Source organism: Beauveria bassiana (assembly GCF_000280675.1).
Source record: "Beauveria bassiana ARSEF 2860 unplaced genomic scaffold BBA_S00001, whole genome shotgun sequence".
In the NCBI taxonomy this organism is placed as follows: domain Eukaryota; kingdom Fungi; phylum Ascomycota; class Sordariomycetes; order Hypocreales; family Cordycipitaceae; genus Beauveria; species Beauveria bassiana.
The window spans coordinates 2,058,366-2,083,555 of NW_007930836.1; the positions used below are offsets into that span (position 1 = coordinate 2,058,366).

The 25,190-nt window shown below is 52.2% G+C and overlaps 7 protein-coding genes across 7 annotated transcripts; 3 read left to right on the top strand and 4 right to left on the bottom strand.

Moving 5' to 3' along the window:
• Window positions 1-4: 4 nt before the first annotated feature.
• On the bottom strand, window positions 5-1,792 carry BBA_00675 (hexose transporter; the record flags this gene model as incomplete). The annotated part of the gene is made up of 2 exons (XM_008595772.1): window positions 5-1,562; window positions 1,626-1,792. 2 exons carry the CDS (start codon window positions 1,790-1,792, stop codon window positions 5-7), a joined length of 1,725 nt encoding a protein of 574 aa, XP_008593994.1.
• A 1,583-nt stretch (window positions 1,793-3,375) lies between these two features.
• Window positions 3,376-6,196, bottom strand: BBA_00676 (trehalose-6-phosphate phosphorylase; the record flags this gene model as incomplete). Its single annotated transcript, XM_008595773.1, has 3 exons — window positions 3,376-3,926; window positions 3,989-5,930; window positions 6,071-6,196. 3 exons carry the CDS (start codon window positions 6,194-6,196, stop codon window positions 3,376-3,378), a joined length of 2,619 nt encoding a protein of 872 aa, XP_008593995.1.
• Window positions 6,197-7,274: 1,078 nt separating this feature from the next.
• On the top strand, window positions 7,275-9,472 carry BBA_00677 (Putative Zn(II)2Cys6 transcription factor; the record flags this gene model as incomplete). Its single annotated transcript, XM_008595774.1, has 2 exons — window positions 7,275-8,380; window positions 8,431-9,472. The coding sequence occupies 2 exons, from the start codon at window positions 7,275-7,277 to the stop codon at window positions 9,470-9,472; spliced, it is 2,148 nt and encodes a 715-aa protein (XP_008593996.1).
• Window positions 9,473-10,340: 868 nt separating this feature from the next.
• BBA_00678 (C2H2 transcription factor) lies at window positions 10,341-12,439 on the bottom strand (the record flags this gene model as incomplete). Its single annotated transcript, XM_008595775.1, has 2 exons — window positions 10,341-11,853; window positions 11,988-12,439. 2 exons carry the CDS (start codon window positions 12,437-12,439, stop codon window positions 10,341-10,343), a joined length of 1,965 nt encoding a protein of 654 aa, XP_008593997.1.
• Window positions 12,440-18,485: 6,046 nt separating this feature from the next.
• Window positions 18,486-20,219, bottom strand: BBA_00679 (uncharacterized protein; the record flags this gene model as incomplete). Its single annotated transcript, XM_008595776.1, has 1 exon — window positions 18,486-20,219. The coding sequence occupies one exon, from the start codon at window positions 20,217-20,219 to the stop codon at window positions 18,486-18,488; it is 1,734 nt and encodes a 577-aa protein (XP_008593998.1).
• Window positions 20,220-21,377: 1,158 nt separating this feature from the next.
• On the top strand, window positions 21,378-22,721 carry BBA_00680 (oligomeric Golgi complex subunit 5; the record flags this gene model as incomplete). The annotated part of the gene is made up of 1 exon (XM_008595777.1): window positions 21,378-22,721. The coding sequence occupies one exon, from the start codon at window positions 21,378-21,380 to the stop codon at window positions 22,719-22,721; it is 1,344 nt and encodes a 447-aa protein (XP_008593999.1).
• Window positions 22,722-23,574: 853 nt separating this feature from the next.
• BBA_00681 (gelsolin-like protein) lies at window positions 23,575-24,759 on the top strand (the record flags this gene model as incomplete). Its single annotated transcript, XM_008595778.1, has 1 exon — window positions 23,575-24,759. The coding sequence occupies one exon, from the start codon at window positions 23,575-23,577 to the stop codon at window positions 24,757-24,759; it is 1,185 nt and encodes a 394-aa protein (XP_008594000.1).
• Window positions 24,760-25,190: the final 431 nt, after the last annotated feature.

Genomic DNA, 25,190 nt, shown 5'->3' on the forward strand with positions numbered 1-25,190 from the left:
TCTTCTAAGTCTGTCGCTCGACATGATCCATGTTGCTGCCGTCAACCCGCACGCCGCCACCCTGGGGATCTCCCGCAATCTTTGAGTGTTCATCCTTTTGAGCCGCAAGCGCCTCAACATCGATACCGGCTTTGCGACGAATCTCTTCCATCTTCTCGTCGTCAGGCCGGACCCATTCAGTGCTCTTCCAGGGAGTGACGCGCTCAAGATACATGGTATCAATCTCTTCGATTGTGCGTCCCTGGCCTTCGATGACGAGAAAGTACACAACAAAGGCAGCAACAAAATTGCAAGCGGCAAAGACGTAACCATATCGATAGTCAATGGCTCCAGTGATAAAGGGGGTAAAAAAACCGATGCAGAAGTTCCAGATCCAGTTGGCCGCCGTGGAGATGGCCATTCCCTTTGCTCGGTACCGTGAGGGAAAGATTTCGGCCTGGATGGTCCAGATCATTGGACCCCATGTGGTGGCAAAGCCAACGATGAAGAGAGCAGCAAAGACGATGAGGACGATACCCGGCGTGGGAGTGCGCTCCGGGTTATTGTAATCCAACACGAAATGGCCGACGGACGCAAAGATGAGGAAGCAGACGAACATCCAGATGGAACCAGCAATGAGAGACTTTCTGCGACCGAAGTGCTCCACAATATATAAGCCGAGGAAGGTCGCGACGAAGTTGATCGTGTTGAGGATGATTTGCGTGATATAAGAGTCAATATTCACGGATTTAAAGATGCTTACGCCGTAATAGAAAAAAAAATTCGCGCCGGAGAGCTGCTGTAGAGATTGAAGCCCAATGCCCAAGAATAAACGATAAAGCATGCGCGGTGCTTTCAGCATGGAAAGGAATTCGGCCATGTGGCCCATCTTGATTTTTGACTCTGCGTGGAGTTTGCTCTCGATCTCGGCGACTTGAATGTGGATTATATAATGATTTCTGGGAGCCCCATGAACATCACAAAGAGTTTTGACGGCCTCTTCTGTCTTTCCACGGCGATAATTGAATCGGGGCGTCTCTGGGAAGAAGAGAATGCCGATGCCAAGAATGAGGGTCCAAATCCACCCCAAGCCGATGACGATGCGCCAGCTGCCCGAGTTGTTCATCTGGTGGTGGTATGTGCCGAAATTGAAACAAGCAGCGAGGAAAATACCCATGGTGATGAAAAGCTGGTATGCGCAGACCATGGCACCACGGATCCAGGCGGGCGCGGTCTCGGCCTGATACATGGGGACGAGAAGACTCAGTGCGCCAACGCCCAGGCCGGCGACGAAACGGCCCATCATGACCTGGGTCCATGCTGTGACGGAGGCGATTTGGATGACGAAGCCAACCGCGGTCATGAGGGACCAAAAGGAAATTGAGAGGCGGCGGCCGAATTTGTCGGCAATGGGTGCGGCGATGAGCGCACCAATGAGGGTGCCAATGGACAGGAGAGAGACGATGAGACCGGAGCGCACTCTGCTAAAGTGGTAGTTTCCATTCGAATCGAGCTGACCGAATCGCTCTAGAAAGTCTGGCATTTCGAGAAACCCAGAAATCTGACCCGTGTCATAACCAAAGCTGCATGCGGGTTTCGATTAGCAAGTTACCATCATAGGAGATGATTGCTTGAGCAAGACTTACATCATACCACCCATGGAGACGAGACATCCCATGGCCAGCGACTTGCCGGTCAGACGCGGCAGCGGCGAGTAGTCAAGGCCGGACTTGGATGCGCGGGCATCATTTTCGCGGCCCTTTTCGGTATTTGGATTGTGTTCGTCGAATGTGACGGAGCCGAGTCCGATCATGATGACGGTAGAAACGTTAATTTCGGGTTTCAGTCAAAGGGATTGTGAAATTGCCCCCCGGGTGATGTTGGTATATCTTGTAGTTGATGTAGAGTGTGGTCAAAGCTCTTGGCAAAGCGAGATGGTGGAAAACCTGGGGGAAAATGTGCGCAGAAGCTGGGGAGCCAGGATGGGAATCTGGGGATAAGGGACGAGTATAAAAAGGCTGTGAGGCAACTAGCCAACAGGACTCACAAGGCGAAGAATTAGAATTATAAGCGGGATTAGTGTATAAAGCCAGAAACAAAACTCGGGGGTCCCGGTCTTCCGTAAAAGGCTATTCTAGACCAGGCAAAAATTGGAGACGAGATGCTTTTCAAGGGCACGAGACCAGCGGCAGTGAGTCTCTCGCAACGCGCCAGCTTCAAGACGTCATGATATCATACTCAATCGCGATGAGGCGCACTAAAAGCAGGTAGGTAGTCATGTTCTTGGCGCACCGCGGGGGTGGCAACGCACCCCAGGGAAACGCCCTGTCGCTTTTGTCTACGTAATCATCTCGTTTCTTGCTAATCATCAAGACATTACTCGTGATTCCGAAACCGCAGAAATTCCGCGGGCGAAAAAAGGATGGCAAAAGATGGGCATATTCGGTCCTTTTTCTCTCTCCGCCGGAGTGCTGGCAAAGCTGGGACGTGGAGAAGGGGCTCGGGGACAACTTGCCAATGACGTCTGGCGTTGGATTGGGGGCCGGAGACGACGTGTGCTCCACAGCCGCTGTCCCCGGGTTGCCGGAAACGATGGGATGGTCGGCTTTGAAGTGGCATGTCTCGGTCAGGGATTGTTGTGCGGCAGTACAAAGTATTGTTCTAATTCTACGTACTGAATACATGCAGTCAAGCGCTGTCTCGGCCGAAACCAAGCATGACCTTGGAACCGACTGATTCACTACCCCCCACGATCCAAACTTTTGCGGCCGTCGAGCCGGGAATCCATTCTGACCTTATGCGACGTGGCGACCAAAGGCGTTTTCAGGTTCTTCTAGAAGCACAAGGTTAGTGGGCGACGGCGCCTGTTGCGGCCTAAATTATTTACGGGGCCCCGATGAACGGTGACGGAGCCGGTGATGCCGGGCTGGCCAATGTCGTCACCAGCTCACAAGCGGTGCAGCCCACTCCGAGTGAAATATGTTGCCCTTTCTTTTTGTCCAGTTTTCCTCCCTTTCGTGCCTTTCTGCTTACGGAGCCACCAGACACATTACTTAATGGTTAGTCGAACCCCATCCGTGCAAACAAGTAGGTATCATCGAGGCGCAACTTCTCAAGACCGTGGCCATTTCCCTTTGCAAATAGTCATCGCTCGCATAAATACTATCATGCAAAGTTTGTGATTCGTATCTGCTATATGGTGCCTTACTAAAACGCTTCTATCAACGCCAGGTAATATATATCTGCCATAGCATCTTTCCGGATGCGCCGTGCCCCTCTATGCTTTGCTCAATACCATGTATATCCTGCAATGCTTTCTCGGCCATGATCCTTTATACTCGTCACCCTCTTCTTTTTTCTCATTCTCTTCTGCTTCTATTCCACCATTGTAATCTCTCATGCTGTAGGAATGTGCCCCTCAACCGAGCTTAATGCCGCTAGATTCACTTCGCCCATCCGTTCCAGCGCCAGGTGGCCTCTTTGTTCTGAGAGCAACGTGACACAATCAACAACATCTGCTGGTTCAAGCAAGTGCCATCTAGCCAGTGTAACCTTGGTGCTCGGACCGACAGTAACAGTGAAGACGTGATCAGCATCCAGCACGGAGCCGGAAACTCCATTAAGGCTGCGAAACATGTCTTCGTCCGTAAAGTCATCACCTGAGCAAAGAGCAAATTCGATTCTGCCAGCATTCTTATCACCTTCGTCGGCAACAAGGCCAGGATTATGGTAACGGCTGATGAGACGCTTCACAATCTCTCCCTTGTTGATGAAAGTTGGCCGCACCTCAATGTTCGCCTTACCAGCCATTACCTCCACGTCCCATTTCTTAGCCACCGTCTCTTCCACCTCCTTGTGAGCCACTCGTGACATATGCAGGCCTTGCTCGGGGTCGGCAAGACGATAATGCCACGTGATAGCGCATCTCTTTCTCTCTATAAAAGAGCCTAACAATGGTGTCAGCATAAATCATATAGTTGTGTAGGGTTGCCTATACAGATCAGCGTACCTGTGACCTTGTCTGTGTATTTTTGAAAGACATCAATAACCTCGTTTTGCCAGCCCATGTCGAACTTGTCTGCTAAGTTGATCCATTCTTGGGAGCCGGGGTCTCTCATAAAACTCCCATGCTCCGCAGAGAAGCCAAGCTCAGGAATGTGACCCAAGTGCTGAGTGAGGAACTCCTGATCTCTACCTGAGATAATCCAAACAGAATTACGAGGCTCAGCAGCCAAAATCTTGAGCGATTCCAGCAATTTCTCTGATGGAACCGCCGCGCTGGGCTCTCGCACGATAGGCGTAAGTGTTCCGTCATAGTCGAACATGAAAATACGCTTTGAAGCTGCGCGATATTGAGATAGCAGCAGGGCACGGTCAAGGAGAGGCGTGGAATGTTGAATAGATTTGTCCCCGAGAACGCTGTGGATTCTCCGGATGAATTTAGTAATCCAGGACTGAACAGTCTGCGTCGTGACATGCTCGTATAGCCGGCTCTGCATCTTGGAGCGCGCATCATCGGGCATTGTCAACGCACCGTTGATCTTCCCAGCGACATCGGTAAGGTCCCAAGGATTGATGTGGATGGCATCGCTTAGACTGGCAGCTGTACCGCTAAACTCCGACAGTATGAGCGGCCCATGCCCATCCTTTTGACAGACAACATACTCCAGGCTTGTTGTGTTCATGCCATCTCTCACCGAGGTAATGAGACCAATGTCAGCAGCTCGAAGCAGCGCAAAATATTCATCTTGGTTAATGTATTGGGGGTAGTGCTGTACAGGCGAAAAGCCCAGGCTTCCGTACTTGCCATTGATCTGCATGACAAGCTCGTTGACACGTGTCGAGGTTTTGTGCTCTCCATCCTCCTTGTCTGCAACCTTGTTGGTGGGCGACGTGACCTGGATAAGGACGACTTTTTCCCGCCACTCCGAGTACATTTCGAGGAAACGGTCAAAAGCCTGGAGTTTCTGGACGACTCCTCGAACGCTATCGAGGCGGTCTCGGCCAACGATGATCTTTTTCCCGGCGTACATCTTCTTAAGAGCGTCATACTTCTCATCGACAGACGATGCCCAGGCCAGCTTTTCCACCTTTGCGGCATCGATACCAATCGGAAAGACGCCGACCTGAACTCTACTGCCATAAGCGTCAACTCCGAGAGTGTCGGATGGAAAGCCTAGAATGCGAGTGCAACAGCTGAGAAAATGGCGCGAGTAGCTGTAAGACTGGAATCCGACCAAGTTGGAGCCGAGGATGCCTTCTAAAACCTCTCTGCGGCGAGGAAGGCAGCGTAGAAATTCACTGCTTGGAAATGGACAATGCAAGTAGAACGAGATGTACATGTTGGGCACTGCTTGCCGAAGCATGCTAGGGAGAAGCATGAGGAAGTAATCGTGGATGATGACAATGTCGCCTGGCTTGTAAATCTCGAGAATCTTTGCGGCGAACTTTTGGTTCATTCGGTAATAATCAGCCCACTCGATCTTCTCCTTACGACCGTCACTCGGCTCATGCTGCTTGTAGTGAAAGAGGCTGTACAGGTCACGATGAGCATAGCGGCGCCACCGGCCTTGGTCCCGTAGCATGATTCCGTCTGGCGTAATTTCATCTTCATCGGCGAGCCACACAGGAACAGTTCGAATCGTCTTATCATTGGACAACTGATGCTCTAGGCGCTCCTGGTCGGCCTTGGGAAGCCACAGACCGTCCGACGATGGCGGGGTGGGAAGTTGCGCAATGCCGTCAACAGGAATTGGGGCCGATAGAGGGTTGAGAGAGGATACGCCTACAGTTGTAGATCTGGGTCGTTGAGGTTCGGGTTCGAGGGGGCCTTGGGGAGAGTCTATTTCGCCCGTCCAAGAGACAACAGTATGCTTGAAAGGATTCGCGGAAGAGGAGAGGTAGGCGAAAGAGTCGAAGAGAGCAGACTGACCGCCGCGAGGTTTGAGTCCCTGTGGAATACTTGCGTTAGATTGAATTTAGTAAAGACGAGGCAAATGAGCCCGATGTATAAGGAGCCGTATTCCCCATCGAAGGCGTTGGCGCAAACAGGCCGGGATAGTGGCAATAGAGGCATTTAGAAGTGACTTACCCAGTCACCACCTTTGCGGTAGGTTAGTGCATGCGGAATGTTGAAGGCAGCTGATATGATACTGCCGCTGAGCGAAAGTTCCGGGTTGGCAGCTAAAATCTCCGAAAGCGACTCGCGGCGAGCCATAGCGAAGGGGTTATGGCCGCGAGGTGTTGGCAACGATGGGCAATGTGTGAGTGTGTTTTGCGATGCGGGGGAGGGGGGGTGAGAGGCCACTGCTGCCTACATGGACTTCGAGAGTCGGGTTCTACCGCAGATTGCTGAAGTCCCAACACAAGCGGAAACGTCTCCAGTGTTGGCGAGGTTGAGTAGGCGGCGTGTGCAGAGAAGAGCAATACAGGTTGAGGCAACACTAGGAGAAATAGGATGGCAGCATTTATTAAATTCACATGGGAGCAGGGGACGCAACCAGAAGATAATAATTCTGCAGCGGCGGCGCGGCGGCGGCGGCGGCGGCGTGTGTGTTGGCGCCCCTCCCACGTTGAAGCTAATGACTGATTCTCACCCATTAATGGCCAGTGAGCTTGGTGGCTTGGAGGCTCCTGCGTGCGCTAAAAGGGGGGTCACCATTCACCGTACCGCTATCACATCCAAGACAACAGCGCTCTTCAGGGGTTCGATGCGCGCTAGCCCTTCCTTGTCACGCAGTCCCGAACCTAACCCTGCATAATGTCATTATTGGTACCGGTTAATCCAGATACATTGTGGTTGGACCTTCTGGTCTCTGCAGCAAAAGATGGCTCTATCTTCATATAGGCCGCCGATGGTTGGGCTATGCAGTATGGCTTGACAACTGCCAGAATTACTCTGTCAGGGCTCGCTAGGTAGGTACAAGTTGACGTAGCCTTGAGTTAGCCTCCGCAACAATTTGAGGAGGAAATGACCCGAGCCACAACAAATACCAACCCCTGCTGTGCTACTGTGAATCTTTGTCTTAGGAACAAAAATAGACGCTTCTGCCAGCGATAACCTTGCATTTGCTGAATATGAAGGACTTCATCTCCTGGCAAACTATCAGCGCACGTGACTCGGTCTCTCCACGCAAGTTCGCCAGTGGGTCATGCACCCGCCCGCCTGCTGCCCACACCATACACTTTTCCGCTGCTACTGGTAAACCATCGGCTTCACCTCGCTTCAACCTCAATTCCCGGACATCCGCCGACAATCAGCCATCGCCAAATTTGTTCGCCGTCGTTCGTACTTCATGTCTGCATCTCCACCGCCTCACCCGTCTCCCCACACGACGGCGCACGCATACGCCAGCAATGGTCTAGAAATTCTGCAGGCTGCCAGCGATGCAGCCCAGGCCATTCAAAACTCAGAGGCCTTGCAACATGCCGCAGCTCAGGCCGTCGGCCAACCTGGCGTCGCGCATCTCGGTCCCGGCGTCGAGATGCCTTCGCCGCACATGGTGTCTGGTCAGACCGCCATGATGCGCGATCCGACTATCAACCCCAAACTCACCCGTTTGCGACGCGCTTGCGATATGTGTAGCATGCGAAAAGTCAAGTGCGACGACTCCAACATCCCTTGCCGGCCCTGTCGCGAGCTTAACGTCGACTGCACATACAACCGCGAGACCAAACGTCGAGGGCCGCCCAATAAGCACGCCGAGGCCGCCAAAGCCGCCAAAAAGTCACGGGTCGAGACCCGTTTACCTGGTTTCGCCGCGTCACCATCGCCTCAAATTGCGGCCAAGACGCTATTGACGATCTCGTCAGATGCTGTTCTCGATGCAGAGTCCATCGCGCCAATGCCAGTTCTGGAACTCCTCGTCGACGACTTCTTCACCTATATTCATCCTCTTGCGCCGTTCCCTCACGAACCCACATTCCGTCAGTCCTTTGCGAACCGAGAGGATCGAACGCGTCCCGAATTTCTTGCTCTTTTGTCCAGCATGATCGGTGCGCTGGTCGCGTCCTTCCCTCGCTGTGTCAGAGACTACCTCAAGTCACAACACAATACGCACATATTTCCAAAGGCTGTGGTCATGGTGGATAAGTGTCGTGATATCGCGCTTCACACTCGTGGTGCTCGGTGGCCCATCAAACAACCCAAGACTCTGGATGACGCCATGACCAGCTACTTCCTCGGCCTTGGTGCAGCATACACCGTTCATTATAATGTTGCGCGCATTTTTCTTTCAGAAACCCTTACTTTGATTCGCGAACTTGGTTTCACACGACCTAAGCACCAGGGCGAACTCCCGAACTTTGGACACGAGACCTATGCCAACGAACCCCTGCCGTTCAACCACGTCAAGGACCAGATCGGAAAGAGGATATTCTGGTGTTTGCTGCTTGGTAATAGGTAATTCTTGCTTAATGTGGCTCTGCACCGCAAATGCTGACACTCATCAGAACATTATTTCAGCTCACATCGCACAACGACATGGTTATTGCGCCATCCACTCCGAATCTCCCATATCCACAATACCCCGAGAATACTGACGACATATGCATACAACCCAACGAAATCATGCACCAAACCGATGGCAGCGTTACTCTTCTCACAGGATTTCGCTTCGCCATTGATATATACACTACTATGAATGGCATTGTCAGCCTTGAGCTTGCGTACGGCATGAGCACGCTACCATGGGCCGATCAGCGCATTCTACTACGAGATGGCTTAATGGCCGCTAAGAGTATCATCGATAATCTTCCGCCAGAGCTTCAGCTGGGCAGCTCAAGCGCAGAGGCAAACCCGCTGGCTAGCCTCGATGAGTCAGGCATGCAGTACGTGCCGCCGGTGTGGCCCAACGTGCAACCCTCGCATGACCTCCGCAACGTGATCAAGGCCCACCCGGTCCGTCGTCGGCAGCTGCAGTACGAAATCCAAAAGGCAAACATATTCGTGTCGCAGCTCGCGACGCGTTCGTACTTTGTCGAACTCTACTTTGACCTGCGCGACATCCACTTGACCGACCATCCTGACGCGGCCGAGGATCAGGCCGAGGACAGCAAGGCGCTTGTGCACGACAGTGACGACGGTCCGGCCGGTGACGACAAGGAGATTTACGAGCTTATGTCAACTGAGCGCGAACTCATCGTGCAGAACCTGCTCATGGTGCTCGGCTGCATCTCGCAGCGCAACCTTGAGCCCAACGGGCGCTCGCTCGTCGAAAAGATTCGCCAGGTCGCGTCGACGCTGCTAAACGACGCACCACACCGCAAGGGGCCACTCGCCGTTAAGTCCGAGGCCGCCCTCGAGCAACTCATCAATATTCTTGTCAAGCTGGAAAGGACAGGTCCCGTGGGCGGCAGCGAGGCAGGAAGCAACGGCACCGACCACAATTACATGACGGCCGAGGACGAGGAGGCTGAGCTCTTGCACTGGGAGGATCTCCGGGAGTACCAGCTGCGGTTTGCGGCGGCCGGCGGTTTCAACGGGGAATTGTAATCGATGAGACGGGAAAAGGGCCTTCTTCAATTGACCGTGTACATTAGGCGCAGGGACTACATGCTACGGCCGGGATTGTAGAACAAAACATGAACTAATTGATGGCTAACGAAGATGCCAGTCGCGTTTGTCTATCTACTATGGTTGAGCTTGCTAGCTTTACGTCCTGAGTCTGGGCTGAAGTCAATCGCGAAAAGTGGCGAGCCATCATAATGGTGGAGCATGCAATCATGTATATATTCGGTATCGTTCATATCTTCGTAGCGGCAAAGCAAACTCCTCGCACGAGCATAAAACCATTTGGCAAAGCCCCCAAAACCATCCTGATGAGAAAATCGGATAACAAACGGAGCTGAATTGAAATTGGGAAAGGGGAAAAAAAGAGCAGAACAAATAGCAAAAAATCGCTTGCATAAAACAACACCAGTAGCCTCCCAAGCGGCATTAAAGCGTCATTCTGGAAAAAGCACATAATAGGAAATAAGAACCCATCTTGGGTGGAAAAATCTTTGGGTATCAGAATCAACAAAATCATCATTCGCAGGCAGATCCTCGGACTCATTGTCGGCTCTGCTGCGTCCCCTGAAATGGACACTGTCATGACGTGAGAATTGCAGACAAATCTGTGTACGTGGAACCATGGCATAAAACAAATACAAAACTGGTCAGCCGCGTGCAGCATCCTCATCAGCCCACGATATTCATACAGTGATCTCGAGTTCATGACCATCAGCCAGCTGACAAAAAAAATGGGCAAGAAAGGAAAACAAGCACGCAAAGTGGCATATTCAGAACGTTCAAAAAGTCATTAGTCATCACGACGGAAACCAGACCTCGAAAGTCAAGGAGTCCATGTTCTCAAGTCGATTCAGTAAGCTGCAGCTGTAGAGCTCTCGTTAGTAGCAACAGCAACAAGAGCATCAAATCGGCTATTGGCAGGATGCTTTTGCTGCTGCTGGGGCTGCTGCTGCTCACGCGTAGGGAAGCCAGAGAAAGCAGTAAAGTTTGGGTGCACCATCTTGTCGACCTGCGCGGCCCTGCTATCCTGTGCCAGTGGAGCATCCCTCTGCAGTGCAACAGGACCGCTATACCAGCCGTGTCGTTTAGCTTCTCGGCTCGTGGCCAACGACGGAGCAGACATTGTATGCTGGTGGAGAGAACGCGATGGAGGAGGGCCATAGCGCTCACGCGGAGGTTCCTCGAAACGCACGTGGCCATGTACACGCTCGGCTTGGGCCTGCACTGCCTTGTTCGCCTCAGAGGCCCAGCTACCTGCGCTGTCACTCGGAGGAGTGCGGTGTCCGATATCAAGCCTGTTGATACCACGCTGGAGACTGGCATCGTACATGTTCAAATTGCGACGATCATCCGTAGGAATAGAGTCAAGTTGCGCGTTGGGCATGCGACGCTGGTACATGTCGTGCTCGGCAACCATCGGAGAATGAGTGCGACGAGGCGGCGTTGGAGGGCGCTGAGGAAGAGGGTCAAACGATTCGATTCCAGGTAATCGCAAGTTGAACTGTGTTGTGGCCGGAGTGGCCATGGGTGGAGGCGGGTTCGGATGAACAGTCGACTGAGCATTGAGTGGTGGCTGCTGACCGTTCAATACGCGGCTATCGGGATGCCATGTCCGTCTGCGCCAGCCATCGTCTGCACTGTTGCTAGATGTGCTATCACGACGGCTAGACCATCCTGGAGCCTGTCCTGCTGGAGAAGCCACAGTGTGGTGGTTCGAGGTAGAGAAGGCGCCAGCATTTGAGCTGTTCACAAGCGCTGGGCCAAATGCAAGTCGACCTGGAGGAGGCCCATGAGACTGAAAGGGCGCAATACCGGACGGCACACTCAGACGGCGCCCTGACCTCCTTTGGTCAGGCATATACATGCTTTGAGACCGGGTATGTGAGTGCGAGTGTGAGTGTGCTGACGTTGTCGGAGATGCCATGCCAGAAGGCCAGCGTGGACTACTCTGAGCAGTAGAGAATGTGGCTGATGTCGGAGTACTGAAATCGCTGGGAGAGTGCGGCCTGTAGGAGTAGTTACTGTCAACACCACTGCGGTACGATTCTATTGACATTCTCGATCGCGGATCTGACGGCATAACCAGAGGCGCAGGCCGCCGGCGGTCTGCGTGCATGGGTGTCCCGTAGACTGAGCCCATGGACCCCATTGAATTGATACTGGAAGTCGACAGTGACTTGGAGTGGCCGCGAGGTGGCCCACCAGCGCTACCACTTGTCGATGCGCGGGCTCTATTGCCAGCTTGTCGAACTCTATCGGTGCGCATCTGACGCTGAAATCTAGAACCAGTGGCAGCGAGAGAGTCATTGGGGATGTCTTCGTTGACATGTACGGTTTGAGCGTGCTGGCGAAGGTTGTCCAATCTAGAAAAACGTCGAGAACAGTGGCACTGAAATGGGCGTTCTCCAGTATGTTTTCTTCCACAAGCATTAGTACGAGGACATTAGTACGAGGACAACTAAGAAACTGCCCGTATGGATTGGGACATAGAGCATACCGGATGTGGCGAGCAAGATGTTCACTTCTGGTGAAACTCAGGTTGCAGGGAGGAAAATCGGTGCAGTAGAAGCGTTGCGACTTCTTCTTCTTGGATTTTGTTCCGTCGCCATTCACACTTTCGCCATCAGATCCGCCGTTATCATCGCCAGCACCTGCTTCATTATCGGAGTCCTCCATGTCGACATCCATAGAATCTCTATTCGGCGACGTGGTGGAAGAAGAGTGGGCGTTATCTGAATGTGGCTGCTCGTTTTGCTGGTGACGCATGTCATTCGAGGCACTAAAAGTGACTCGTGTCGGTGTCCTGCCATCGTCTTTCGGTCTGTCATTTTGCGATTGAGGTGCCGTGTTAGGCCGCGGCGTGGCTGGAGATGAATGCATGATACTGCTTGTGTCCTTGTGGTAATAGTCAGTGTTTGAAGTATTTACTGGCCGAAAGGCGGCGGCCATCGCAGATATCGGCGATGGCTAGAAAGAGTTGGCCGTCGCAGGGTAAATGGCGAGACCAGAGGCGCAAGACTGGCAACGTAATCGAGGCGCTGGTGTTTGAATGAGTGCTGCTGCAGTGAGGCTGAGGAGGGCGCAGTCGGCGCGGGGCGAAGATAGCAGCGACGTGATGATGGAGAGACGAGAAAGAGTGCAAGCTTTAGGCGAACGATAGGTTTGCACGTCTAGTGACCTGTTGCGGCAAAAGTCCCTGCTCTGTCCGAGACAAGTGGTGACTAGAAAGGTTGGCTGGCTGACAGCGGGAAGTATGATTGTTTGCGTGCGTCGGTGTCTGGGTTGGTGGCGACGGGAAAGGCCTGCAGAGTGAAGCGGTGCGAGCGACGAAAGAAGAGGGGATGATTCCGAATTTTTGCGTCTTTGCAATGACGCTTGCCGTATTGACCGAGGGATGAGAGGAAAGAAGTGGGAGGAAAAAAATCCTGTCGAGTGTCGAAGAGGCTGGCTGGGTCCGAGGGCCAACGACGGATACTTGGCCTGAAATTGAGTCAGGGCAAGCGGCCAGGGGAGGAGGCGGGCAGGATAAGCGGCTGCGGCGGAGGGGCAATCAAGACAAGAAAGAAAATGGCGGCAGCCCGGGGCTTGGAAAATACGAGACACGGCGTGATTCGATGAAAGTGATGATATGAATAAAGATCCGGGTTGCAGGTCAGGTACAGAGACTAATAAAATGAGTAGAAGAGGCACAGGATCCAGACAGGAACAGGATGCAAGATGTAGAAGAAAGGACGGGCGATGGGCGAGACGAGCGCAGAGAGGCAGGGGCTCAAGACTCAAGTGTGGCGATAAGTGGGTGGGCGGAGACAGGTGATGTCTTTGTGGTTGCTTTTCCCCTCGAACGCACGTCTTGGTGGGACCCGGATCCGGGGTGGGACAGGCGATACCAACCACCGCCATCAACCATGGGTGAGCGAGCCACAAGCAGCCCTTTCAGCTGGAGCTAGCTGATGATGGACTACGGATTATGATGGCTGACGGTTGCTAAACCAAAGCTTAAGAATTTTAACCTTGCGGGCTCTTGGCTGCTAGAGGGTCCTCCATCTTGCGCTGTTGCCTCTTTAATAATAAGCGACTTGTCTCACCAGACGAGAGCAGATCACACAAAGACAGACAGACACACGTGCGGTGATTCAGTGTTAGGAAAATTATAAGTATGTCTCGATATAGCAGCCAACTAATAAATCGTTACTGGCAACATCCTGGCCACCTGGCTGGGTGGTGGCTGCATTTCGCAGGACCGTGTGCCAGCCTGCGTTTCGCGTGTAACTCTATTTTGGCCAGTGTAGAGCCGAATCCTTAGCTGCTGTGCTCACCCACGACTTGATGTCTCCGACCATGAGCAGGATAAACATGCATTGTCAACATGTCCAAAACACTCACCTGCACTCGACAAAACTGGCAACATCTTGCACACAAGACTCGTTTCTCTCGTCATGAACCAACTTACATGAGGAGGCTGGCGGAGCCCGAACCCTGCTGCTAGCAAGGGACAAGACGAGGGCGAGCCAAAATTGGCGGGCAAGAGGGGTTGAAAGAGCAGGTGGCTGCTCTTGGACCACAATCCATCGAACCTCGACCACCACCGCTTTGCCCACTTGTTCCTGGTGAGATGCAAATGGCAAGAGCCCGACCCAACCCACTGTTCAACTACTTGCCTAGTCAGTGCCTTCAGACGACTATGCAGTGTCAGTTCCTTGAACTCGCGCGGTGTCCTGCCGTACCTAGCGTTAAAGCACGTCGTCAGCTAGGTGGTGGTGCCTGGGGCTAACAAAATGTCGCCAGTAACCAGGCAGGTTGCAAGCGCATTTACAGAGTTGGGGGGAAACGGGCCCAGCCAGGCCACATCATGCCCTCTGCTACCAAGCTTTTTGTGCTTTCCTCCCGTTGGATGATGAAGTAGTCTACCTACAGTGGGAGTGTACCAGTTGTGCTGCGTACAATGCCCGACCCAACCAGCGCGTCCGAAACGGTACTGAGTCATACCCAAGTCGCACGCAGGTAGGCCAACCCCCAGGTGAGCCATGCTGTCCGACGTAAAGGTGTCCGTGGCTACCGAACGCAGAAAAGAAAAAAACACTGACGCAGAGCTCATTTACTCACTCAGCGAGCACCAGCGCCAGGCCAGGCTCGGTAGTGCTGCAGTTGGATGCCGCCACACAAGAAAAGGGAAAAAAAAATTAAAAAAAAAAGGAAAAGAAGAGGGGCACACAGGTCCTCCGGCAAGGTACAGGTCATCTGCACCAGCCTAGCGCAGTCCGGCCAGGTACACGACGCCCAGCCAAGTGGGGGAGGGGTCGAGGGAAAATCTTGGGCCCCAGCGCCTTTGCTTGCGTATCCGAAGACGTTCTAACTACCTAGGTACCTTAGTTACCTACCTACCTAGCAACCTAGGTACTTATCCGTACCGGTGGATAAATGTAGGTATCTAGGGTGCTCTGCACCGTCAACCCGGGCTTGCGTGCCTCGCTCTTTTCCATCCAGCAGCGTCGTTAGATGCTCTTTTCTACCGCCCGCTGCAAATACCTAGGTAGAATACCCGCCAGGGCAGGTGACCGGCCGGGTTTGTCGGTCGGCTGGGTTGAAACCTGCCATCCATCGTTGGCCACTTGCGTCTCCACCCGCCCTGCTCTGCCCTTTCTCCCCACCATCTTGATGCTGCTTGTGGCTCAGCCGTGGGCCATGAGTTGCCTGATAAAGTCATCGCCGCCAACAAGCTCTGCCTGCATACCACTGGCCGTCCGTCGGTACACGACATTGAGTCGGTCTTCATGCAGACCGCGAATGGTATCACCACCCCGAGCTGATTCGCCGCCTCTCATGTCGCTTACTTTGGTCTCACCCGCTGCAAGTCGTGGAATCATGTGCCAGCAAGTCCCAGGCTATTCCCGCCGAATACCCTTCGGAGAAGGCGCAGGCACAGCACCGTCCCCATGGGCTTGTTGGTCACCGCCACGCTCTTTCTAAAAGGCTTCAAGTACACTGTTTCTACACCATACTTTACCATCGTCAGCGTCATCTGCAGCCCATCAACAACGCCTGCATTGATCTAGGTAGTTTGTGGACACCCCGCCAGATGGCCCCTTTTCTAGCTGGCACCACCCGTCGCAGCCACCCTCAAGCCAATCTATACTAGGCATTCTCAGCCTCATCTACAGCGTTGTAACTACATGGTCGACCCCGGGGCACAAGGTTTCTTCGCCCTTGCTTCAAAGTAGCTTACTAACTCAAACTTTCCCTCGCCAGTTAGTGCATTACCGAACTTGTGTGGGTGGTCGATTCTGCATCGCCGTTTGCGGAATGGGCAGGCAAGAATCTCGTGCCTGAATGTGGCCTTGATCAGCTAAGTCAAGAGCTACGCCTTGTCAATTGCCCGCACGCCTGTGGCTACCAGTAGCCCGTCATCCGGTCATTTCGTGTCGGGCTGGAAACTCGGCGCGATCGGCTTGGCCCTCATGGACTGACAAGCGCGGCCGAGCGGGAGCCAAGGCCAGCTGCGATGCTCGTCATATAGAATTACAAGCAACGCAAGAAGACGCCAGCCCACTAGACGATCATTGGTCAAAGTTCCCATCTCACTTTGAGGGGGTCTAGTAGTCTTACCTGCTTTCTCAACTCGTGATGAAATGATTGTTCAGAAACACCCTCGGACTGTCGCAAGCGGTGTTGGTGAGGTCGTTCGATGACGCGCAACAAAGGCAGTGCTAGATTGAGCGCAGCTGACTACCAACGGTATTTCCCTGAAAGGGAAACATGTTGGTATTCGCTCTGCCGTGTGCACGTAACCATGTCCCTGGTAAGACCGGAAAGATCGTCGTCGCTCACCCTTCAACCGTACACAGCTGGTTGCCGTGCATTCCAGTGCATATGCCCGCGTCCAATCGGGGCGGCCGGGCATCTCAGGACAAACCCTCCCGCTGCAGAGCTGTGAAAGGGACCTGCAATGTCATTCAGAATTACTTGTTATATATTTATAAGCTGTCGCGTGCATGGGAAGCATATGCAGCCCTCGCCTACTATCTATCTAGGCAGCGCAAAGAATATTGATTACGAACAACTCAGGTGTTCAATCTGCTTATCTGACTCGCTTGCTTGTTGGTCGTCAGCAGTAGCTACTGCTATGTGTTGTGTTTCTGTTGTGAATGCCCAGCCACCTCGATCCCCATGGCTGGCGGGGGGAACGGTCATCCATAAGACCTTGGTTGTCTTCAGTCGCTGCCAACGCAGACGACCACTCACTGCCATAAAATATGGAGTGTTGAGGGCGCTCCTTTTTACTTTGGCGATGATGTGCGTTTCCTGCTTGTAGTTTCTGAGTACAGATGGGACACCACACTGCGTTGTGCTCCCTGTGGCGCATGCATGCACGTAGTATGCATGTCGGTCACGCTTCGCTCCGCAGCCAAACGCCATCGGCAAGGCATTGATCCCCCACTGTGACCAGGCCAACCAGGCTGCGCCACGCTGCTTCTCTTGTTTCATTGCCGCCTCGAGAAACCTGCCTTGGTATCATGGCCATCTGGCTTGGGAATAATCAGCCCCGCGGCATCCTTCTGTAACGACACCACCACCACAGCGCCTGGGCCTAACGGCCGAATCAGCCTCTAGTGCGACTCACAACATAGGAGGATGTCGCCTCGCTGATCCTCGAGCGTACAATGAGAGAAAAGGGTTATGCGAATAAGTAGGGGTGTCCTGAGCTGAGCCCATACCATACGTCTGTTCGTTTACACCGCGAAGCCTGCATTTGACTGCAACATCGTCTTGTTGGACTAATTAATCATGGAAGCCTGCGCTATCAGAATGGGCAAGCCCCCTGCAACCCTCGTCGGTAGGGTCTTGTCTCCGACGCTTATATGGTTCCCATCATGATTTAGTCCGGACGCCCCATTCCCAGTATACTCAGTGTGAAGTTGACAGGAACAGTGGCAGGGGCAGGGGGCTGCCTCACAAATTCTCTGATCATCAATGGCCCTGGCGATGCAACGCTCTCTTCGCTCAGCCCTTCCTGCCCCGCCTTCAACGAGGTCAGAGCACGAAGCACCCCCAGCCATCTTCCACCGAAATAGATTGCTTTCCCCGTTTCTAATGGAAAAGTTGGCGCTCGGCTTCTGATAGCTCGCGTCTTCGTGCGTCCGCCAGCAGCCCGAGACCCGTCGACTTCACCGCCAGTTCATACATTTCCCCGCCCCCGAGCATAGCATAGATCCAAAGGAGGCTCTGCGCATCCATGTGCCTCTTCCATGCAGGGATTTTGACACAAATTGGCCTCGGCGACGCCAACCTGCGTTCCGACTATCCAAACAACGCAGTTTGATTGCATCAATTGAAGGCAAAATAGCAGACTAGGGATAAAAGATGGGGTCCTTCATGCCACGTTCTAATGCGCGCCACAGAAATGCCGCGATTTGTTTTTGATCGTATCATTCCGACTTCAGACAACTATTGTCCGCAACATGCGTGTGCCTGCGGACGGGGTCCACGGTGTTATTTTACTGCTCATGCACGATGCCATCGGCTGCAGTAAAACAAAAAATCGAGGGTCTCTATGCAAACTAGGGCAACTAGCTTGCCTACCAAACCTACCTAGTAAGCTGATCAAAGGCACACTGTCGTTGAGGCCAGCGACGGCATGATCGGCATGTGTAAAAGACAACACGAGGATGTCGTACTGGTGCATGTTGTTAAGGTGAAATGCAAGTCGACTCGATGCTGGGGTAACACATCTACGACTTCGCCTAATTGTTGAGACATTACACAGTCTGCGGTTCAACGCTGCCTCTTTTGGAAAGAAGCCCGTGTTACGCAGATCAAATATATCCTAGAGTTTACGACTTTATGGGCTTTGAGTGAGTGCTAGGTATTTCGTGCAGCTATAAACACCAACGCCTAGCTGTTGCTGAACAAAACAAAACTTGAAACGACGAATGCAAAACGCGGCCTCCAATATTCATCTGGAAAACTTCCAACGCAAAGTCACACCATGAACCTTCTTCTAAACATCCAACATACTACGCACTTGCTGTGGTGGAGCGGACACAGAATTCAGTGTCGATGTGCTGTTCTCTCTGTGCGCCGATTCTGGTCTTTCTGACGTATGCCGTCCTCTGGCAGGGTCTGTGTATGCAGGCGGAGGCCCCTCCTCGAAAAGTTCAGCTTCTCGGCGAGCTCTCGCGTCATCAACCTGGCTGTTGGGGAACAAGATTCCCGCGGCGGACTGCACAACTCGCTCCGATTGTCTGTGCTGTGACTTGCCCTCGTATCGAGGCAGAGGTGCGGTAGAATGAGACTGATTGCTCATGATATCCCGTACCCCTGCTCTATCTTGGCGGGGGTTAGCAGACTGTCGTCGCGGCATATTGGGAAGTTCAATTCCATCGTCAACAGCCAAACGGAGCGCTTCTTGTCGAATATGCCTCTCCATCTCATCCTCTTCTCTTCGACCAATGCCACGCTCGCCTCCAACTTCCTTGACATTACGCAAAATACGCTCACGTAAGGACAGCTCTTCATGTTCGCCTCTCACACGACGCCACCATGCAGGCTTTCTTACAAGCCCCAGCTCACGGTCAATGATTTCTCCTCGCTCACGACGCTGTCGAATCAAATCCTTGTCTTCGTTCGGACTGGCATAACCATAGATGATCTGGACAAGCATGATGGCAAGCGATGGTCCAAATCCCCAACCAAACTGAACCGGAATGACACCGTGAAATCTCATTAGAGATAGCTCCCAATTGAACGACATGAAGATCTGATAGGCGATGAGGCCTCCCAAGAGAGGAATGGTAAGCATGAACCGAAACGGCACTGACTGTACCAGTCCAACCGATTTGTTCAACACTCCGCGGTTTCTGGGTTTGTAATGGAGAATCGAATGTCGCAAAGAGAAGACGATTGTGAACCAAGAGATCACAAGGCAGAACGCACCGGCCTTGAAGCGTCCACTGAGTGCGGATGGAATAGCAACGGCAGCAGTCTGTTCCGGGGAGCGCTGCTTTTCCACAAACGACCAGTTTCTGGGCACAACGAGGAAAAAGTTGAGCCAGGTCCAGAAATAGAACCAAATCGGGAGCCAGAACTCGATTTTGGACCGCCTGTCGTCCTCACGTAAAACAAAAGGATTGGGGTCAACGAACTGTCGTTCTTGCCAGCTGCCCCAGTGTCTAACTGACTCCCATACCAATGCCGTAGTGCCCTGGCAGAGTAGAAACCAGAAAAAGACCATGACAACAATGGGAAGCTCCTGAACGCGATAGCGATCGACATCGACGTTTATGAAAAGGCTGATGAGGGCGCACGCGCACACAAAGCATGCCCAGTACCACTGCCATCTCCGTCCGATAGGAAAGAATCGTTTCGTTTTCGGGAGGTATTGTTTTCCGTGTTTCGTCAAGACCGTAACCGTCAGCACGAGTGCGATTCCGTAGGCAACGGCAAAACCAATGCCGACATAGCCACGGGTAGAAATGTTGTCGACCGCATGATAGCAAGATGTGGAATTGAGAAATGTGCCATTAGGAAACAGCTCAACTGGTTGGTATGGCCTGAATGTCAAGTAGCAGTTCGACCCATTGGACATTGTTCCATTGCTGTAGTACGTATAGTTGAAGTGGTCCAGCGTCGATAATGGAAAACGCACACCACCAAGGATAGTCTCATTGTTGCCGTTACCTGCGTCCGGCCAGGCTAGCTGGTCTCTGGCGACAAGCCTCTGTATTCCGGGCATCCTGTTGTGGTACGCCTTGTTGGAGGAATGTCGCAATTTCGGTGCTCACAGAGTTGTATGTTGTCGTGGTTGAAATCGGTCGCTGCGATAGCAATTGCAACAATCACGCATGATACGCAAAATCAACCGTGCAGATCTCAGCCTTTCACATGAAATGTAATGCGGTGTAATGGGGAGGCTGGCAAAGATTGGAGATAATGTGAGCAAGAAATCTCATTGCTGACGCGGAACTCGCGGAGAGAAGGCTGGACGATCGGGACCGGAAGTACGGAGTACCGTCCCAGAATTACAGTGGATTTCGCTACCACCCGTAGCAATAAATGGCTCGCCCGGCTACGGGGAGCGCTGACCACACTCGAGTGACCTCACAGCCAGTGCTTTTGCGGCACTCTCGGGCGTTCTTCTAGGCCCTACCTCGACACCTAACCTACCAGGGGGGGATAAAAAATAACCAGCCCTCGTCGATTCTCGATACTATCTTATTTATTACGAATACACGCGAGAAAAAGTAAAATAATACTTTTAAAAATATAAGCTAAGTATTTAATTATTTTTATACTTATTATACTTTTTTTCTATTTATTTAAATAGTTTATGTCTATAAAAATGACGGTTTAGAAACGAGGTGCTTTCTTAGAAGGGCCGGTTTAATGTGTCCCCTACATGCCTACCTAGGTATATGCCTACCTACGCGCGCGAGTGTTTTTTAACACAGCAATAATACGCTGTCACGTAGAAATTGTCTTTTTGCTGTCTAGTGAGACTATCAGAGCATCTAGCACGTGTAGGAGTTAATCTAGATTTATTCTAACATATCTAAGCGAATTGACAGTGTTACTAGTTAGACAGCAAGGAGATATTGTAGTTAAACGGGAGACGCTGTAGGGGCTACCTATGTCAGAAAATACCCCCTCCCTCCGGCGTAGGTACTTAGTACCTTAACACAGAGACCAGGTGGGGCAACGTACCCATCCATCAGAAGTTAACTCAACTCTGCTATTCACGTTGCTCGCGTTTTGAATAAGGTTTCCTTGAACCGCGCCAGGTCGCATTGGACTGCCGCAAAGCCGAGCAGTTCTACATCCGGCCTTTTCACTGCGGCGGTGCATTTTACGACAATCACCCCTCCTCCACACAATATACTCGATCGCGACAGAAATGGCTGCTCCAACGTATTGGCGCCCAGCAAGCCCTCAAGACGGCAGCGAGCCATCCTACATCGACTACGAGACATTCTTATCACCCGACTTTTCCGCAACCTCTTTTGCGAATTCCCTAGTTCTGGCCACAAATAATCCCCAAGATACGCCTCTAGACCTCTCCACGCCCCTGTCCCGTGTTCTCTTTGACGCGCAAGAGATTGACTCACACATCGACCTTCTCACGACCCGGTCGGCCGTTCCCCTCCTAGAGCACACAGGCTCGCAAACAGCGTCCAGTAAGAGAATAATCAATGAGCTCGATGCCCAGCTGAGCAGCCTGAATGGTAGCTACAAGCAACTCGAGAAGGAGGTTATCGATAAGCATGCTGAAGCCGAAGAGGTCCGTCAAGTTGCGCTGCGCTTGTGGGAGACACTTTCGCTCAGTCAATCAGCTGCCAGATGTTTTCAGCTGGGCAAGACGTTGGAGGTCCAAACAGCAGAGCTTGGAAGCTCTGGCTTCGATGAAGACCACAGCGCGCTAATACGCTGCTCTTATACAATATTATCACTACGCGAGATTCTGGATAGCAAGGCGCCTGGAGAGGAAGGCCACGACCTCCAGAAAGTCGATGCAGTCCGCAGTCTCCAAGATACTGTCATGAAGCCAATCGAAAGATCCGTCCGCGAAACATCTGAGCGATACGTCCGCGAGTTTCAAGTACCTGAAATAATGAGCTTTGCCCAAGTTGAGCAAGCCAGAGCAAGGCTCACGTCCGCCCTCACATCACTTTATTTACTATCGCCCACACTAGGTTCAAAGGCCGAGAAATGGACTCCGCGACTGCTGGTTCAAGCCCTCGATACGTACATAAGATCGTCTTTGCAGACAAGTATTACTACGTTAGCGCGCTCTCTGGGCCAGCTTTCCAGCCTCGACAAAGCTCTTGGAGAAGTCACAACCAAGTGCCAAACTATTGTGGCCTTGGAGCTTATACTAGATGGAATTAGGCCACCAGCTCATCCCTTGCTCGCCGTATCACCCGGTTCTCATATGCCAAATCTCCTCCAACCTCTGTTGGGCCAGCTGGAAACAGGCTCGCTGGCATCATACTTTTGGCGGACTATGGCGGGTAGCCTGTCTACACGTGTGCAAGACATTGTCGCCCGTGGGGGTGTTGTTGCTAGGACACTCAAGGCCAACAAGAACAACGTCGGCGATGCAATAAGACAATCTGTGGGTAGAGGTTCTCGACTTCCTTCATCGTTCGTCGGACCTAAAACAAAGGCCAAATCGGACATTAGTTGGGATAGAGAAATCGCTGTGATGGTTGGTAGTGTAGTCAACAACCTTGGCAGGTGATTTACGAGCAATCAATCAAAGCTTAAATGCACTGCTCAAATTCTTTCTAACGACACAGTCTATGCAATGCACAATCACTAGGTAGTTGCTTCTTGCTTAGACACCCCGACATGCATGGTGGGGCATTCAGCAGGTGCCGCCTGACATATAAACAACGTCCTCGTTGTTAAGGTCCTATAATTATATTTAAATTCCCGGGTGCCTTTCTTAAGGACTTAAATTACTCTTTAGCTTATTACTCTCTGGCTTAAATTGATCTATGGCTCTTCTAGCCTATAATGTGTGCTCTGGCTGGTGCTCTTTAGCTGGTGCTCGTGGGCTGGTGCTCTTTAGCTGGTGCCTGTAGGCTGGTGATCTTGATGATGGTGCTCTTTGGCTGATGATCTTGATGGTCCTGGTGGAAGAGGCCCTGGTGCGTTAAGCTAGTAGACTTGGTGCTCTGTGGCTAGTTGCTGACGGGCTAGTGCCTTCTGGCTGGTGTCTTGGTGACTAGTGTCTGTCAGACTTGATAAAATGATGATGATTAATGATAAAAATGGCCTAGATAGACTGGTGTTACTACCACTTTGTCAGGGAAGAGGGAGGAGGTAATGATGTTGTATTCTCTGGGTTCTGTGGGGGCCTCCACAGGGCCCAACATGCTTGCTCCTTTAACACTGCCATAGGGATAGGCTGCCATAGCCAACCACGTCAACACCCCGCACTACATAGGTAGGTAGGTAGCGACAGACAACCCCTCCAACAGCTACCTACCTACCTACTTATCCAAAAAAGCATTGTTTCCCACATAAGTAACCTTATAAGCATTGTCATTTATACATTTCTTCCGGAATTCATTCTTCGTACACAAGCCATGCCTCCTCATGAAGGTCTCGTACACCTCAAGGAATACGACATCAAAGACAGCAATATCGAGCTGATTGGAACCGATATTGACCATCAGGTCAAATACAAGTCGGCAGCCGAGGAGCCCGCTTGGCACGTTGTCGGAAAGAGGCCAGGCCTGCTAATTTGGCGTATCGATAGCTTCCAGGTTGTTCCATGGCCTGAAGAGAAACATGGCCAATTCTACGATGGCGACAGCTTCATCGTCCTCCACTCCTTTAAAGTTGGCAGCAAGGATGGCTCCGAGAAGCTAGCCCACGCAATCTACTTTTGGCTCGGCAGCCACACGTCGCAGGACGAGGCTGGTACCGCCGCTTACAAAACTGTCGAGCTAGATGAGTTCCTTCACGGCGCCGCATCGCAACACCGAGAGGTGCAATCAGCCCCTTCTGATGAATTTCTCGCCTTGTTCCCCAAGATTTCCATTCGCTCCGGCGGTGTCCGATCCGGATTTAGACACGTCGAGGAGGCGCGCAAGGAGGATGTCACCACTCTCCTGCGCGTCTTCACCAACCCCGGGTCCAAAGCCTCCAACGGCGTGGTTGTCCACGAGGTTGAACCCACCTACCACAGCCTCGACGACGGTGACGTTTTCATCCTTGATAAAGGCGACAAGATCTGGGTCTGGCAGGGCAAGAGCTGCAGTCCCATGGAAAAGGCCAAGGCTGCCCAAATCGTGCACGACATGACTCTCGCAAAGCACATTGATGTCGAGGTTGTTGCCCAGACCGAGTCGCGCTCGCGTCGTGTGATTGATCTTCTCGGCGGCGATGCTTCGACGCAATTCGATGGCTTTAAGCAGGGCCGCCCAATTACTTCCGGCAACAAAGCTTCCATTGCTTCCGGCCGCTCGAAGAAGCTATTCAGACTTAGTGATGCCTCTGGACAACTTTCATTCAGCCTTGTCAAAAATGGAAATGTCACTGCCAATGATCTAGATGGCAATGACGTCTTCCTCTTGGACAGCGGAGAGGCCGTCTGGGTGTGGGAGGGTCAAGGTGCAAGCCGTGCTGAGAGGGCCCAGTGGTTGCGAGTTGCCCAGGCATACATTTGCCAACTGGCTCAGCATTCTACAGATAGCCATCTTATTCCTCTAGCCAAGGTCAACCAAGGCAACGAAACAATAGCTTTTCAGCAAGCCATTGCTGCGTAAATCGATTTGTTTAGGTTTCATTCGTGTTCACAGCATACATAGATGCAGTCAGGATCTGGTTCCACAGAAATCGCATTGAATGAACTAATACAATCCTCAAACTATCCCGTTTCGATTTTAACGGGACTAGCATGTGTTATTGTATTCAGGGTTCGGGAGAAGCCTTATCGCTGCCCTTGGGTACATCAACTATAGCTGTTCTTGTCCATATGTGCTTTGCACCCGTAACATTGAGTCCCTCCACTGCACCACCTTTGATTGAGACTGTGGGTTTCAGGGAGCCATCCGGCAGGGCGATAACGTGCGCGATTCGTGCGCCGCAAGTATCACAAAAATAGCATCGCATGGTTCCTCCAGTTTGAGACGGTCGCGGCCACATTTTGAGCCTAGCTAGTATGTCTGTTGGCGGTGGCCAAGTTCCCTCGGTAGGA